The sequence below is a fragment of the Helobdella robusta genome (genome assembly GCF_000326865.2).
Source record: "Helobdella robusta unplaced genomic scaffold HELROscaffold_11, whole genome shotgun sequence".
In the NCBI taxonomy this organism is placed as follows: domain Eukaryota; kingdom Metazoa; phylum Annelida; class Clitellata; order Rhynchobdellida; family Glossiphoniidae; genus Helobdella; species Helobdella robusta.
Window position 1 is genome coordinate 1,471,131 of NW_008703617.1, and position 17,787 is coordinate 1,488,917.

General features: G+C 32.5%; 3 protein-coding genes across 3 annotated transcripts in view; 1 reads left to right on the plus strand and 2 right to left on the minus strand.

The window, feature by feature from the left end:
- Positions 1–1,157: 1,157 nt before the first annotated feature.
- On the plus strand, positions 1,158–3,474 carry HELRODRAFT_72599 (hypothetical protein; the record flags this gene model as incomplete). Its single annotated transcript, XM_009012729.1, has 8 exons — positions 1,158–1,372; positions 1,494–1,672; positions 1,789–1,923; positions 2,204–2,289; positions 2,439–2,550; positions 2,681–2,761; positions 3,016–3,137; positions 3,343–3,474. Coding segments are annotated over 8 exons (1,062 nt in total), but the record flags the coding sequence as incomplete, so codon positions are not given.
- A 522-nt stretch (positions 3,475–3,996) lies between these two features.
- On the minus strand, positions 3,997–8,377 carry HELRODRAFT_109066 (hypothetical protein). The gene is made up of 10 exons (XM_009012730.1): positions 8,142–8,377; positions 7,768–7,877; positions 7,455–7,571; positions 7,212–7,272; positions 6,618–6,692; positions 6,189–6,355; positions 5,702–5,903; positions 5,089–5,213; positions 4,686–4,794; positions 3,997–4,516 (listed from the first exon to the last, which is right to left on the minus strand). Exons 1-10 carry the CDS (start codon positions 8,194–8,196, stop codon positions 4,362–4,364), a joined length of 1,176 nt encoding a protein of 391 aa, XP_009010978.1. The 5' UTR covers positions 8,197–8,377; the 3' UTR covers positions 3,997–4,361.
- Positions 8,378–17,207: 8,830 nt separating this feature from the next.
- HELRODRAFT_167205 (hypothetical protein) overlaps positions 17,208–17,787 on the minus strand; it is a gene marked incomplete at both ends in the record, with an annotated part of 2,328 nt that continues 1,748 nt past the window's right edge. The window contains 2 exons of the mRNA XM_009012731.1: positions 17,208–17,375; positions 17,669–17,741. Of these exons, the coding sequence (XP_009010979.1) occupies positions 17,208–17,375; positions 17,669–17,741 (241 nt within the window). The remainder of the gene's footprint in view (positions 17,376–17,668; positions 17,742–17,787) is intronic.

The window sequence follows — 17,787 nt, forward strand, 5'->3', positions numbered from 1 at the left end:
GGCATACATTGCTCCACGTGGTTTAAGAGGGAACACCCCAGTAGCGTTAAGAAGCCCATATGTTAGTTTTTGCTGTTTGAAATTTATTCATAATTTAAGTTTTTATAATTCATTCATTCATTTGTTAATTCATTCGTTTATTTATTCATTCACTTATTTTTCCTAATTTTAATAGCCTAATTTTTTATCGTCCCAGTGGGAATCCATCTGAGAATGTCGAACGACGGATACGCCCGGATCAACGAATGCGGCATGAGATTTAATTCCTGAAACTAACAATTCCAGTTTCCGACTCCAAAAGATTTCGAATTTAATGCGATTTAACTATCAAATTTTCATTAAAATTTTGCCGTTTCGCTTGTTTTGTCGTTAAGTTTCGATGCTATTGTAACAGAGTGAAAGTAAATTAATAAAGTTTTATATTCGTATTGTATTGTATTGTATTCGTACTGTATTGTATTGTATTGTATTGGTATTATATTGTATTGGTATTGTATTGGTATTGTATTGTATTGTATTTTATTGTATTGTATTCATATTGTATTGTATTCGTAATATATTGTATTGTATTTGTATTGTATTGTTCGCTTTGTTTTGTACTGTATGTATTATATATATATATATATATATATATATTTATATGTGGAAAAATGTACTAAATGTACTATATTTTTCAAATGATTAAAAGTTAACTTCTAAAAGTCTCAATCATTTATGATCGTTCGTTGTTACTAATTTTTGTAACTTTTAAAACGTCAAAGTTTGAACTTTTTTCAAAGAAAACTCACTCAGCCGGTCGCATATTTAGACCTAGCAATCCATCAAACAAAGGAACAATCAAACGTGATGAATTCTTCAAGTCTGTTCTTTATTTTCAAATTGTTATGTTTTAATTTTAATTGAATTTGAGTTAACAACATTATGATTGATTGATTCAATTATATATTATAAAAGTAGATTAGCTAGATTAGCATTAGTAGATTCATTTGGTATTAGATTATCATTAGCTAATAATAATAATAAATATTAATTATATTATAATATAATAATATTATTAAAATAAAATAACATTATTATCACTACTCTATTCTATAATAATTTTATCATAATTATATTATGATAATAATTTATAATAATAATAAATTAATTTGTTAAAAACTTCAGAGGTGCTAGTAACAGGAGCATCTGGATACCTGGCTAGTCATGTTGTTAAGATTCTTCTTCAAGACGGCTATTCAGTAAGGGGCACTGTGAGAAGTTTGAAGAACCCCCAAAAGGTAGAGCCACTGAGAGATATTGAGAGGGCTTGCCCAGGTTGTCAGCCATTGGATTTGGTTGAGGCTGACCTCCTGAATGCTGAATCTATCAATAGGTTTGAGATTGGTATTAATTTATATATTTGGTTTATTCATTCTCCATTTTAATCCATTTTATTTCATTTCAACTTTTTCATGGTGGCTAGTTGTTATGCTGATGTTACAATTTGAATTTAGAGCTGTCGAAAGCTGCGAGTATGTAATTCATGTGGCCAGTCCGTTCCCGGTGGCCGAGCCCAAATCAGAGTCAGAGTTAGTGAAACCAGCAGTCGAGGGAACGATGAGTGTGCTGCAGGCATGTCGTCGTCACGGTGTCCGCAGATTGGTGCTCACTAGCTCCATTGTCTCTGTCATTGGTTGGTACAATTCTTCAAACAGGTCACACACAACAACAACATACAAACAAGGAACATACAAACAAACAAGGAACATACAAACAAACAAACAAACAACAACAAAAATTTCCGACCAGGTGATTTCGCCACATTTCCGGCAAACAAAGTAGTGACAGAAGAATGTTGGGGCTCTCCCGACGTCAAGGATGCTTATTTCAAAAGTAAAATCCTCGCCGAGAAAACTGCCTGGGACTTTGTGAACAATCTACATGGTTGGTTCCTATCAATTTGAATTCACTTTTCATCAAATATATATATATATATATATATATATATATATATATATATATATATATATATATATTCAACACTACTTTCAACATTGTTCAACTTTTTTATATTTAATATAAAAAAGTTGAACAATGTTGAAAGTGGTGTCGAATTTTTGAAATGTTGCATTAACAACAGTCTGTTGCCAAAATATATATATATATATATATATATATATATATATATATATATATATATATATATATAAACTTTGCACCAAAGATACAGATAAGTTTGAACTAGCAGTCATCAATCCTGGCCTGATACAAGGACCGCCATTGTGTGGTGGAGATGCCACCAGTTTTGAGGTTCACTCGCTCGTTCACTTTTAGTTGCTTGTTCACTCTTTGTTGTTTGTTCATTTGTTCGTTCATTCAGTTTTATTTCTTTGTTTGCTCTGATTTTGTAGTTAAAATCGATTACATTCGCAATTAAATATCCAACTCAGTATGCAAAGAAAATGTTGGAAAGGGAGATGCCTATATTGCCGAAGTTTAACGTGTGTGTTTGTGACGTGCGTGATGTGGCCCTAGCGCACGTGAGGGCTTTAACTGTTCCTGAAGCTGCAGGTGTGTGTGTGTGTGTGTTGGTGTGTGTGTGTGTGTATGTGTTGGTGTGTTTGTGCGTGCGTGTGTCTGTGCGCGTGTGTGTGTATATATGTTTGCTTTAATATGTCTCCTATCATTTTTAATTTATTAGGTCACCGTCATATCATATCTACTGGCTCCTATTGGCTGAGAGATTTGGCTATCATTTTGAGGGAGGAGTTTTATAAATATGGTTGGTTGAGGGATGATTAGCTGATTGGTTGGTTGGCTGGTTGATTGTTCATCAGGCGGATTCATTCAATATCTGAAAGATTCATTTATCGATCAATCAATTTATATACTTGAATTTTACTGCTTTATTCAGACAGCCATATAGGCCCACATACCCATACATACAAACACACACACACCTTACGCACACATACATACACACATATACATACACACACACACATGCATACACACACACACACACATATACAAAAGGTTACAACGTTCCGACAACAAACAGTCCAAATTTTCTAATGTGGATGGCCTCTTTCTTCGATAAGGTGGTCAGTAGATTGCTGCCCATGTTGGATAAGTACATGGATGTCAATAATGATAGGGTTTGTAAGTGTGTGCGTGCGCGCGCGTGTGTGTGTGGGTGGTGTTTTTTACCTATGTATGTATGTGTTTGCTTAATAAAATATGCATAGATTTTATCATCAATAAATGAACTTAAATGACTTTATCTGCTGTCTATCTATTCAGTTCTTTCATTCATTCATATATCAGTTTTTCACTCACTCAGTCACTCTCTCACTCATTCAGATGGTGAAAGTTCTAGGGGTGAAACCTACCCCCATAAAGCAGACGATGGTCGAGATGGGGCACGCCCTCATACAGAAAGGCTTCATAAGGAAGACATCAAAGTATGACCCAAGACCCCAATCAAAATTGTGATGTGTGTGTTTGTTAGTGTGTGTGTATGTGTTTGTTTATGTGTGTGTCTGTGTGTGTATTCAGTGTGTATGCGTGAATTAATCGTTCTGTTTAGTTTAAATACATTATACATACAAGCATACACGTATGCAATTATGTACCTTTTTTTTAAGTATTTATTTATTTATATTTAATTGTAAATATTGGCACATTAACATATATTGTATAATTACCACATATATATGTACGTGTGTTTATTAGTATTACATTTATCGTGTTAGGTAATAAGTTAAGAGCGTGCAAGTTTTACAATTGATCCGTATTCTAACAGGGTATTCACAATTCCATTGCTCGGTCGTGGGTTTTTATAAATGCATTCTCCGAAGAATGTCGTATTTTATTGTGTAAACTTGTTTTTCATTCTCGCCACACTCAGCGTATTGTTTTTGTTTACTAATTTTAGTTAATAATTTGTTAATTTATTTATTTAAATGTGCTTTTTTTTCGTACGCTTATTCATCATAAAGATTACAGACAAATGAATTGTAATATATCGGAAAATTTTATTTTTGTCTGGAGAGAATATTATACACAGATAGATTGAAGAGGACGAACGAACGAACAATTATATGAATGAATAAATGGATGGATGAATGAATGAATGGATGGATGGATGGATGGATGAATGAATGAACGATTAAATGAATGAATGAGTAAACTGATTTTATTTATAGACAAAATTTTATTCATCTCTTAGTGTTATTAAGAGTGATGATGAGTTAAACACACCGATGATGATGACAATGAGGGCATGATTGGCGTTAAAATTACGCAGTTAGAATGAAATAATAATTAGAAAATAAAAAAAGCAACAAAGGTAATATATAAATTTGTGTTACTGTTCGCCGCTAAACTCGCGCTACATAATATCTCAAAAACTCTAGTGTAAAAACGAGGACAAGGCACATCCCTGTTACGTCATAACGGGTTCGTGACGTCAGCGTGGCACGTGATACAGTTCCTCCCTCCAATGGACAGTTGGCGCCCTGGCATTCGGACGTTTCTGATTGGTTGAATAATATTGATCGATCACTTCCAATTGGATGATCAATTGATGGCAAATGATTGGTTGATTGACGAGTGACTGGCGAATGTGTGTGAGAAAGAGAAAAACCGCAAAAAAATAAGGAAACAATAGAAAGAATATGACAGAACCCAACGACTTAACTAACCAAAGACAGTGATATTATACTGGCTGGTACCCAATTTGTTCGTCCCCTGGCAAATGTAGTTCCCGTAATCGTTGGCCCTGACGTTGATGATGGTCAGCTGGTACCACACCTGCTTGGACGCAAGTGTTATGGGCGAAATATGGTGGTTTTTTGGTGTGGTTAGGGTTAGTTTTTATAACTTCGTAAATCTAGTTTTTGATATTTATGAATTATTTCATCTCCTTATAGTTTAATGTAATTTATTTCATTTATTTAACTGTTCATTTGTTTCAATGTTTGGCAATATAGTTCGCTAATTTGATAAAAGTTTAATACATCTATCCACACAATCAATTATTTGTTCATTCATTCATCCTCATTCATCCATCCTCTCAATTATCCATCCGTCAATCCATCCACTAACTTCCGATATTCCTAATTGTTGTCCGTGCGAGAGCATCTGGTTGATGATGTGGAAGTCGTCATCGATGATGGGCTTGTACTCCAGGCGGTCTATCTTGTACCAGTTCATATCAGGAGGTGGGTAGCCTGATGTCCGGAGCGAGGAAATGAAAGAGAGAGTGAGATGGAATGAGAGAGAGAGAGAAAATGAGTGAAAGAGAGAGAAAATGAGTGAAAGAAAGAGGGAAAAATTGATGAATTAATATATTATTTTCGAATGAGAATGAGACAGAAAGCGAGTGAAAGTAGAAAAGAGCAACAGTTGATCAAGCAATCAGTTATTCAACAACAAATAAAAGTAACAGAAAGCTGACTACCAGCCAAATTATTTAACTTATCAATCAATTTCAATCATTCAATTCATCAGACAGACCCAAGCAGCTAACCAATTTATCCATCCAACCAACCAATCCGTCCAACCAACTAATCCGTCCAACCAACCAATCCATCCAACCAATCCAACCAACCAATCCATCCAACCAATCCATCCAACCAATCCATCCAACCAATCCATCCAACCAATCCATCCAACCAATCCATCCAACCAATCCATCCAACCAATCAACCAAACCAACCGGCAACAATGCAATCAATTGTAACGTCAAACAGCCTATTAGCAGCCTGTCCGTAGGTAGACTGAATGGGCCTAGAGATCGGCTTGAAGTTAACATAGACCGTGGTGTCGTAGGTGGCCAGGGGCCGCACGTTGTTATCGGCGATGCACCTGTACATGCCCCTCGAGCTCGCCTCGACGTTCACAAGTTGAAGGACTTTTCCCTGTGTTAATGAAGGAGAGATAATGAGAGATCGAGAGGAAAGAGAGAGGTCGATTGTGCGAGAAATATTGAGAGAGAGTGTGAGGGAGAGAGAGAGAGATAGCAAAAGAAAGAGCTCGAAAAAGAAGAGAGAGATTCACAAGAAGAAAGTAAGAAAGTATTAAGAGCTAAAAGCTAAGAGAGAAAGAGAAAGGAGTGTTGTCGGGTAGTTTTGTTGTTGTCAATTTGCTATCATCAATACTTTTCTTTGTAATTGCTCTACTAATGCATACATATATCTACAAACCCGATGCATATATTTGTTGTAAGGGGGTGGCAAGGGACTGCCATTGACTCGGACCCAAGAAATATTTGGCGTGGGGTAGCCAACGGCGTCACAAGTCAAGTTGACACTACCGAATTCATTCACGTTCACCGTCTGTGTAGTCACTCCTTGCTTTATCGTCGGCGGTACTGATGATGATGACATTGTGATGATGATGATGTTGTTGTGATGATGATGATGATATTGTGATGATGATGATGTTGTTTGGATGATGATGATGATGATGTTGTGATGATAATGATGGCTAAGAGCCTCATTTTTGCGACGACGTTGATGATAACGATGATAATGATTGAAATTTTAATAAACTTAAAACATTCGTACCATACTATCATCATCACCATCCTCATCAGCATCATCATCACCACCACCATCATCATCACCACTGACTCAATACTACGATCTCTCCATCCTTTGAAGGCTTGATGGATGCTCCAGTCACGATAACTGAACAAGTGTAGTTACCTGCAAATCGTTTATTACGTTAATCTTTTACGTCATCAGTCACGTGATTCGTGAGGTCGAGTCACGTGACACGTGAGGTCATTTGTTGCGTCAGCATTATGTCATTACTATGTCAATCAGTCAGGAAAACCTTAAGCCTAAAGTATCACATTCTACACATCAAAACACAACAAATAGGATTAGCTTTAAATTCGAGCCATGTAACTGCAACCTCCTGTCAGCTAGGAGCTCTAATTATTGCAGATTACTTCAGTACACTACACCGTCCTGACGTTACAACATTGGCGTGCGATGAATGACGCAACGAGTGACGCAACGAGTGACGTATTAAGTGGTAATTTGTCAATTTTGATTTGTTTACAAATAATCATACACACATACACATACACACGTAGACTAACACACACATACACATGTAGACTAACACACACATACACATGTAGACAAACACATACATACATACATACATACATACATTCAAACATACATACATACATACATACACAAACAATATTTAACCAGAATCAGATATAACCAATCTTCTGACAATGAGTGTGTATATTGTTTGATCTCCAGACACCTAAGTAAGAGTAACATAATGATTATAATGATTCAGCCGTTTCTTCACTCCTTCATTCATTCATTCATTCATTCACTCTTTTATCCATTCGTTGTATAGAATAATGATTACTAATACTACAAAATCAACAAAATATACTACTACTTCGCATCTGTAACAACGACAAAAGATGACGAAATGACCTTCTTGAGTACATCGAACTTCAGTTGTCCATCCAAGCGTTCGTTGATTGTGTTGTCCACTTGAACTCTATCATCTGTTGAGATGATCAGCTGATCGGATTTTCGAATCCAGTAAACCTGATTGTGATTTTGATCGTGATGATGATAGTAATAATGATGGTCGGTCAGATAGTCTTTTAATTTCGCATTCATCAATCCATTAATCTGTTCATTTATTCAGCCATTCATTCAATCATTCATTCATTCAATCATTCATTCGTTAATTCATTCGTTCATTTCTTCATTTATTCTTTTATTCATTCATTCATTGGACCTTATTAATTCCCTGCCTGGTAACAGTGCAATTGAGATAGCCCGTCATTCCGACCCTTTTGATTTCAGGCCATATTACTTGAGTTATGGCCGGCTGGTCCTGAGTTTCAGCTTTCAATCAAATTAATTTATGGATAAATTTGAATTTCATTCAATTTTAATTGGTTGATAGAGTTTGATTGACGCATTCGAACTGGATTGTTGTTTAATAATCAAAAATTAACAAAAATGAAATAACGTGTTTGATCAGTATTTTTTTCTAAAAAATTAACTATAAAATAATAAATATATAACGATTTTCATGAAAAAATAAACGTATGATCAATAAAATCATTACGAATTTGTTAAAATTTGCAACCGAAAAGAAAAACCAACCCGGTCGAATAAATAAAATAGCAATCAAATTGAAGAGAAGCAATCGCAAGAACATGCTTCGAATGTAAACTTTTTTGGAATAAATCAGTCAATCTTTGAAAACTTGGAAATGATAAATTAAAAATTTAATAATTAAATTGAAGCTTTTAGTGCAAAAGTCGACGCAAACGTTTAAAATAATCGTAATATTTCATATTTTAATGTGAATCAGTTTCAAAACACAACTCAATCAAGAATTGAAAGGTAAATTTTTACCTGTATATTTTAATAATAATGTGGAGCTATATTATGAATATATTTTTAACGTTTTTTGCAATTTTAACAAAATTTAACAAATTAATATTACAAAAAATTTTTATTTTAAATTAATTTAAAGATTAAAACATATTAAAAAACTGATATGTGACGTTTAAAGGTTTAATCTATAGCTCATACTATATGCATCACTAAAAGTAAATTATAAACTTAAGTTCGCTTTTCTTTTTATGCAAAATTACATGAAGCATAAATGTCATATAACTATGTTCAAAGTTTTGCAAAACTGAACTGCCTAATTTTTATTTAAAAGTTTGCCTTTTATAGTTTAGTGTTAATTGAGAGTTTTCTGGGTTTGTTTCCAATTTGAACTTGAAAGGTAAAGTTTTCTTGTTTGAAACTTATTTTTAAAAAGTTTAGATTTTATTAAAAAATAATTTTTTTTAATTTTACTTTTTTCTTTTTCTTTAGTTTTTTTATTCTAATTACCAAATTATTTTTAATTAAAAAAAATTAATAACTAAACAACAATTTCAGTTGTTAATGTTTAATTTAATGGTAACTTAATTTAATTTAAATTTCCTTTGTCCACTTTGTCTTTAATTAATTTTTTTATTTAGTTTAATAATTAATTAATTAATTTATTAAATTATTTAATAATTGAAAAAATTATAAATTTTAGTTATAATTAAATATAAAAAATTATTTAATTATTATAAATTATAAAATAAACTTCAGGAAGAAAATAAATAAAGCCAGTATGCCAGCGAAAAAGAAACGGCCCCATAATGAAGAGTCTACTGGAGAAAATTACGGAACCAAAAAATCTAAATCATTCTGTGAGCCTTCTGGTAGGATGTAAGTGAAGTTGAATTTATTTTTATTTATATACAACATTCATATATGTTATAAGTTATATATATTAATATGTGTGTGTGTGTTTGTGCTGTCTTTGGCATGAATATTACAGAGTATACGTATCATATAGAAATCTAATTATAGAACCAGTCGGTTCACCTTAGAATTTAAAAGAAAGAGAAATATTTATAATCATCAGTACATATAAATATGACAAAATATTTATTTCGATTCATTTTAATACTTTAATATAAATTAATTTAAAATAAATTAATATTAATTTAAAATAAATTAATACTTTTTTAAAATATTTTTTTCTGACAGCAAACAGTCTGGTAATAATAGTCATTTTAGCCAAGCCAACTGTATTCAATGGTTTAATCAGTACACAATGAGTGGGCATATTATTTTAATTATTATTATATTAATTATCTTTAATAATTATTCTCATTATTATTAATAATTATTTGTCAAAGGTATCAACAACACGCACGCACACACTCATGCACACATACAACACACACAGAACGTGTGAGCACTTACAAATCAATGCATTACATATTAAATATTTGTGGATTATTATTATTATTATTATTAGATGGTTATTATTATTATTCCTAATATTATTTGTTATATTGTAATCCATTTTATTATTTTATTTTCAGTTTAATTATTATTTATTTTTAATTTTTTTTTTAAACTTTGCAGAGGAAGTAAACATGGGACCTGAAGGCATGGAGAAATTGTGCAGAGATCTGAACATCAGTCCTAATGATGTTGGTTCCTTTTTTTTCTTTTTAAAAACTTTTTTTCAATTTCACTGGCATTTCAATACTCTAACAAACACACACACGCACGCAAACACGCTTTACACACACAAGCATACACATACATACGCACGCAGATTGTCATGCTAGTCCTGGCACATATGATGAATGCAAAGTCAATGGGCTATTTCACAAGAGAGGAGTGGGTGCCGGCTATGGTTCAACTCCGGTCTGTCAGATTTACTACATTATAATATTATCATTTCAATTATTCATTGTTACTTATCTCATACTATGTGCATTGCTCCTTCACTATTTTCTATTTATTACATATACTATGTCGCTTTCATTTCTATGGAGTTTTGGTTTTAACTTGCACAATCAATTTAAAAAATAAATTTTTCACATGATGTGATGGGCAGGGTTTTCTTTGCATTTGAACATGGTCATTGCAACGTCTTAACCATTACACTATCGTTTTTACTATTTCAAAAACGCAGTTGTGACAGCACAGAAAAGCTGAGAGAGAAGCTTCCATATCTGAGAGGACTTCTAAGAGATCCACAGACGTTTCAATCCATCTATCGATATGCTTATGGTTTTTCACTGGTTATTATCTTCTTTGCGTGTGTGTGTGTGTCAGTCATTTGTACGTGTCTGTGTGCATGAGTCTGTGTATCTAAGAAGTGTGTCTATCCGTGTGTGTGTGTGTGTTTGTGTGTGTCTGTCATTACTTGTGCACTATGATCTTCTCCTGCTGCTTAAAAGGTAATACGTACATCCAACAAATTCAATTTATAAAATATAACAACGATATGAATTTACGATGGTAAATAAATTATAATATTATAAATAATGAATAAATAAGAATTTTTTAATAAATAAGAAATAAACATTTTTTGGGGATCGCAGGAAGATGGGTGCAAGAGCCTCGAACTGTCGACAGCCATCTCCATGCTGACCATCCTTCTACACGACCGCTGGCCCCTTCTCCAGTATTTTTTCACCTTTTTAAAAGTGAATTTCTGTTTCCGTTTTTTTTTTTTTGATTTTTGTCTGAATTATCTTTTTTTTGTTGTTTAGTGATAATAATAGTTCGCGGTATGTGTGTGTGCGTGTGTGTAGTTGCGCACCCCACCCAGCATTTGTAAACACGTGGAAGTTTTTAGACGCGTTTGAGTGCTTATAGTGAATGTTTCATTTATTGATTAGCGCTAACATTTATGATAATGTTTATCCAATTCGTAATTCACTTTTCATGATTCCATAATTCAAAAATATAAAAATAATGTCCCAGAGGTAATGAAAATTCGTGAGTGTAGGAACGCTTGTAAAGGAGTGTATTGACTTTGGTCGGCGTTTACAATAATTATTATTATCAAACTCATAATTCACCGTTCATAACTCACAACTTCATAATTCACCATTTTTAATCTCATTTAAAAATATAATTAGAGTTCCAGATACAAATTTCTCAGCAGAGACCAATGGAACAATCTTTTAGAGTTATCTAGACAAGTGCTAACTGATCTTTCAAACTATGAAGAAGACGGTGCATGTAAGTTCATTCCATCAGTCATTTATGTCATTCATTCTTTCATTCATTTCTATCTCTCTAACCATCTATCGATTTTTTATTCATTTATTCATCTCTCTTGTTCAATCAACCAATCATTTATGTCAACCACTTAGTTCATCCGACTGTTCATTTGTTTCATTCTTTTATTCGTCTATCTATCAATCAATATCAATCATTTTTTCCATGTCATCCACTGACCTACCTATATTAAGTACGATATACATGTGCATCGAGTTACACAACCGCATATTAATGGTACGAGATTTTAAGATATTCATTAACACACAGGGCCAATTATGATAGACGAGTTCGTTGAATGGCTGAGAAGAATGGCAAGTACTCCCTCAATGGACACCGCCAGTGGCTTGCCGCCTTTTTAGCCAATAATAATGAAGATGACGATGAAACATGTGAATAACTGACTGATTATATGATGTATGTCTGCTTAGGTACTACTTTTTTGCGTGTACATGTATATGTTCGTTTCCAAGTTTAATAGTAAAGATTATCTTGCGTGTGTCAAAATCAAAGGTTTTGTTGTGAATTTGTTGTGAGTGATGTCATCTGGGGTACAGTTTTGAATTTTTTGGAAGTATGGAAGGTTTCGAAGATCGATCTAAGATGTAGCGGCGAACTGCTAGCTATACCGTTAAATTAATTAATGTTATTTCTTGAGTGACATGTGAGTCAGACGATCTGCAGTCTTACATTAAGGCCCACTAAGTTCATTTGTTTGCAGTTTTTATGCGACTCGTTCATTGTAACAGCTGTTTGAACGTCATTCAGCAACAACTCCTGTCAAACATTCTATTTTTACTCGGTTTACAGATGCTGACAAAACTTTCGATGTTTTCAGCATTGTACACAAATTAAATGACAGAATTCCTATTATTTTAGGAACAAATAGTCAACGACGTTTCATACACACATGAGAATATATAGCGTGGCGAGCGAACAAGGCATATGTACATGTGTCCGGATTCATTAACATTAACATAGAACGTCCTTCAGCAGAGAAATCCATATCGCTTGTTGTAACCAGCAAAAAGGTAGAGGTGAGATGAAGACAACGTGAGCTGTTGTACGCGTTTGCGTGTGCACGTCATTTAGTACCAGTACATCCTCCCCGTATGTATATTTCGTTGCAAAAATCATTCAAGGGACGTACTACTATGCAATCCTCTGTACTCTTGCATTAATTAGATATACTTCATTTCGAAAACACTTTCCACGAATTATAAACTTTCTAATTAAAGTGCTAACACACACACACACATATATATATATATATATATATATATATATATATATATATATATATATACACAATTCTGCAATACAGCAGTGTAATATATCGGACGAATGCGAAATGCGTCACTCACACGCACTCGAACGTGGATTCACATTTCAAGTGTTTTGCCCATTATACTCGCACTTATATGTCTATATATTATTGTGTGTGTGTGTGTGTGTGTGTGTGTGTGTGTACTTATACACGTGTGTGTGTGGTGTAAACGTATTTTTTAATAATAGTTAAGCCAGTTTATTTTACTTCAAACAAGACTGTTATAAATTGTGTTTATTAATTATAATAAGAAACAAATTAAGATGTGTTTGTGTGGCGGTAGAAGGCAGTTTATCCAATTAGAATTAGATGCTAAATTAAATCAAAATTTTTTAGATCAAATTTGAAAACTTTAAATACCAATACTTAATTTAAATTTTAAAATATTTAATTAGCAACTATACACTCGTCAAATATAGGAACTTTACTTAAGATTAACAACGAATTTAAATAAGAAATGCGCAGAAACACATCATCATTCGATGATAATTCGCATTATACATCCTTTCGAGCCAGTGAAGTGAAGTAGTAACACAATCGAGCAGGCACAAACATTACACATAGACAGCTTTGGTACAACGGGCTATATACGTGTTGCACGCAAATATACATGCATTTTTAAACATATATGCAAATACACATGTACGAACATACACGCTGCGCATATATTGCTTTAATATTATACTGCGCAGTACTTCGTTCTATCTAAGGATAAGTCGAGTACATTGTAAAATGAAACCAATAAGCACGTGTGAATGATACAAACAAATCTAGAACTCTAAACGAAATTAAAAAATAGTTGTAATATTAACCCAAGCCAATCGAAAAAATGGGTGAAACAACTCGTAAATCTAACGAAAAACTACCTTTCCAATCTATAGAGAACACAGCGAAAGAAGACTACAACACGAACCGAAGCTCAACAAACAAATCCTCGCTGCACAACAGCTAGCCCGCCGCTTTAAATGCTCAACTATCATTGGTCGACGTCAACCTGACGTCACACCCAGCAAACATAATGAATGATAATGAAATGTGCCAGTATACCAGTATATGTGTTTCGAATCTTTGTTGTTATATATTTTTTCATGCACATGTGCGCTATATATGCGCCATATATTTGGTACATTCGAATGAAATGTATTGTATATCATGTGTGTACGTGTGATGTAGAAATACACACACGAGTATATTTTATTATGTAAATGTTTGTAAGCATGCTTATATACATACACCGAATGTTAGTATATACTAGTTTACATCGTTGTTTTGTAGAAATTTTACGCGTGATACATTTCATAAATTGCAAAATATTACTTTTCAACGTTACTCTCGATAATATAGTTATAAATTTATTTCTATTCGATTATTTTTATCAAGATTAATAAGAGCTCTGTTTGGTACCTTTCATTAGAATTTGAAAAAAATTATTAATAATAGTAAATAGTTTTACGAATAAATTCATTTTTAAAAATATAATAAATAATCAATGTCCTTCTCCGGCCATGAATATGTTCGTCTCTAATTGATTTCTAAAATGTTGAATTTGTTTCGAAGGGAGGATGGTACGCGAAACTAGATATTTACTCGTCGGAAACTTACCACAATCGATCAGTGAAGAACGAATTTTGGATCATTTTAACAGGCTAGAATAAAAATAAATAATATAATAATAATATGTGTCATATAAATAAATAGAATCGTGTATGTCTGTATGTTAAAAATCACGTAAATTAAAATTAAATGGCTCTCCGGCTCGTTTGACTCTTCTCTTACATTACAACTTACACGGATTATCTGCTACAGCTACACACATGATATACAGTACACGTTTTGTATGATACGATAGCAACGGAAAATCAAGAGGATTGCATTCGACGGCCACTTATTAGGATTAAAACTGGTTGGATATTATATTAGGATACATACTCAACTCACACAGTAATTTTTGTGCTTTGAAATCAGATTAAATTTAGGATTCGGCCATTTTCGGATATGCCTCATGATTAAAATTTAAATGGATATCATTTTTAATATTAAAATATGGATACTTGCACATGGCTTCTTTATTTTGGATATTTTTATCTCTAAACTAAATGGATAACTTGACTAATACTATCAAGTTGATGCCCTATCATCCTCTGCTTTGCTGGTCAACGTGCTGTCATCTGTGCTTTCGCATGCATACTATATAAATTTGCTAATAAATAGTATTTAATATTTCTTATTGCCATTTTAAATATTTAAATTAGTTAATTGATTTAAATCAGAATTTTAAATTCAATTAATTTGCGTAATTAAGCAGTTTTATAGTTTAATTAATATTAAATTAAAATGCACGTGTGTGTGTATGTGTTTGTGTGTGAATGTTTTGAAGCTCAATTCACAGAGTCGGTAGTTACTATTAGTTAGTAGACAACTAAACCAATTTAGCAAGGAAATTTTCGATAAACTTTTAAAAATATTTATTTAAATATTTTCATTAAAATAATTTTATTTTTTAAACTGAATAAATAATCACATGATATTGAGACTGGCTGTTATAGTAACCACATTTATTTAATATATATTTATATAGATAGTCATTCCTTCATATAGATATACATATGTTTCAAATGTTCATGCCTACATGCATTTATGTATGTATTGTATTTTATATATACAGCAATATACTGCAATGGGTAAATGAATTATATAAGCGAGTGTGTGTGTGTGTGTGTGCGTGCGTGTATGTGTGTGTGTGCATGTGTGTATTTCATCAGGATTAAAGCTCTTAATGGCTATTATAATTCATATATTGTTAGAAAATTTCTATATCCAAACAAATGCCTATAAGATAGATGTATGCATTTATTTAGTTAGAGTGAGTGATTATTTATTTGCAAACTATTGTATGCACTCTATTTCTCTATGCTGATCATCAAGTCAGTCTGAGTTGAACTTTTAGTTAGATGTAATTGAGAAAAAATGTTTTGACTATACAAACAGGATGTAGTATTTGTAGGCTGGCTGCTGTGGTTGTTGTAGCTGCTACTGTGGCTGCTAGTGTGGGTTTTATTATTATTGTGATCACCCAAGTTTTTAAAGTTATTGCTTATAATCGATAATGTAATAACAATAACTGTAAGGATAATGTAATAACAATAGCTGTAATTTATCATTACTGTGTAAAGCAAGCTAGCCAGATAGCTGTGATGGCATAGTTGAATGGAGCTATGGTTCAATGATGATCAATAAAGGTTGAGATTGGTGTATATAATATGCATACTTTAATCTTGAATTCATTTTTAATTTTTCTCTATAAATATGTATATATAATATAGTATGTGTGTATATACGTGTGTGTGTGTGTGTGTGTGTGTGTGTGTGTGTGTGTGTGTGTGTGTGCTCTTGTTAGTTATATATATGTATGTGTGTATATATATATATGTGTGTGTGTGTGTGTCAAATGTGTTTCTGTATAAAATGTGTGTGCCTGTGTATGATAAAAGTAGAAAATGTTTCCTCCAAGTTTTAAGCCAGGGTTTAGTTTTAATTTTCAACAGAAGTGGCATCTCTTACTTTCTCAGGTACCTCCACTCCAGACCTTCCCACCACCACATTTCTTCATCATGTTGCATCGAAGAAAGGTATTAATAGTTTCAGGTGTTGTGTCTTTTTGATGCAATCTTCATCCTGGATCAGACTCAAGTTTCTAAATTTTCAGACTTAAATTCTGTATTTGATTATGTTGTCTTATTTACATTAAAAAAAAACTCTCTAACTCTACTACTAGACTAACTCATGTGATAACTGCTCACTTATCTTTGCAAACCACATTTGTTTATTTGTTTGTGTGTGTGTGTGTGTGTTTATTATATTTATTAATTTATATTGCTATGCTTTATATTTTTATTGTGTGTCAATATCTAGGTTTGCTGTCACTGCTTGTTTAAATATGTATATATATATATACACGTGTGTGTCTCTGTGTGTGTGTGTATCTATGATATCTTCTTGTTTGTATTTACAAGATAGTTTGGTTACCAATAGAAGCTTGGGATGATATGCATGTAATCATGTTTATATATATATATATATATATATATATATATATATATATATATATATATATATATATATATATATATATATATAGGAAGTTTATTAATTGTATTTATATACGTTAATTACATTGAAATTATCCATTAATTTTCTTACGTGTTGTTTTGCCAAAATGAGTTAGAAGGTATGTGATTTTACTTCATTCAGCAAAATGTTCTTCAAGAAAAGAGGTTTGAATAGTCAGGTAGTGGGTAGATGTGCTTGTCGTAAGATAGTAAAACTATGGCTCGCAAAGGCATCTTTGATGCTTTTTTTAAAGTGTGTTTCTGCAGGTAAAACATTTTTTCATAGCTTCTTAATGATGAACTCATGATGAACCGATTGGGCTGTTTGGGCCAATTATATTTTTGATAAAAAATTAGTTTGTGTACATTTTGTTGTATGTGTGTCTGTTTGTATGTACACGCACATACATATACATCTCAAACACACGCACGCATATACATATATATATATATATATATATATATATATATATATATATATATATATGTGTGTGTGTGTGTATATGTTTCACTGTTGGAACTTCAATTCAAGCAAGAACTACACGCCACACGCCGCTTTTCTATGCCCCACCAACCAGAATTAAAGTACTCTGCATGATTAGTTTGAAACACACCGGCCCAGGAATATGGGAGACGATTCCACAAGACATTAAAGATTGTAACACTTTGCATCTTTTTAAAAATAAACTGAAAAATTTTTTAAATACGAAAAGTTCTGTTTTTAAAGGATAAT

What these genes read in the sequence shown, in the direction of transcription:
- HELRODRAFT_109066 (XM_009012730.1), bottom strand. Translation starts at nt 8,196, where the DNA reads ATGTTCTTGCGATTGCTTCTCTTCAATTTGATTGCTATTTTATTTATT. An exon ending in TGGAGAGATCGTAGTATTGA is followed by an intron (nt 6,356 to 6,617) that starts GTCAGTGGTGAT and finishes CATCATCATCAG; the next exon opens with TACCGCCGACGATAAAGCAA. An exon ending in AATTGATTGCATTGTTGCCG is followed by an intron (nt 5,214 to 5,701) that starts GTTGGTTTGGTT and finishes TCCGGACATCAG; the next exon opens with GCTACCCACCTCCTGATATG.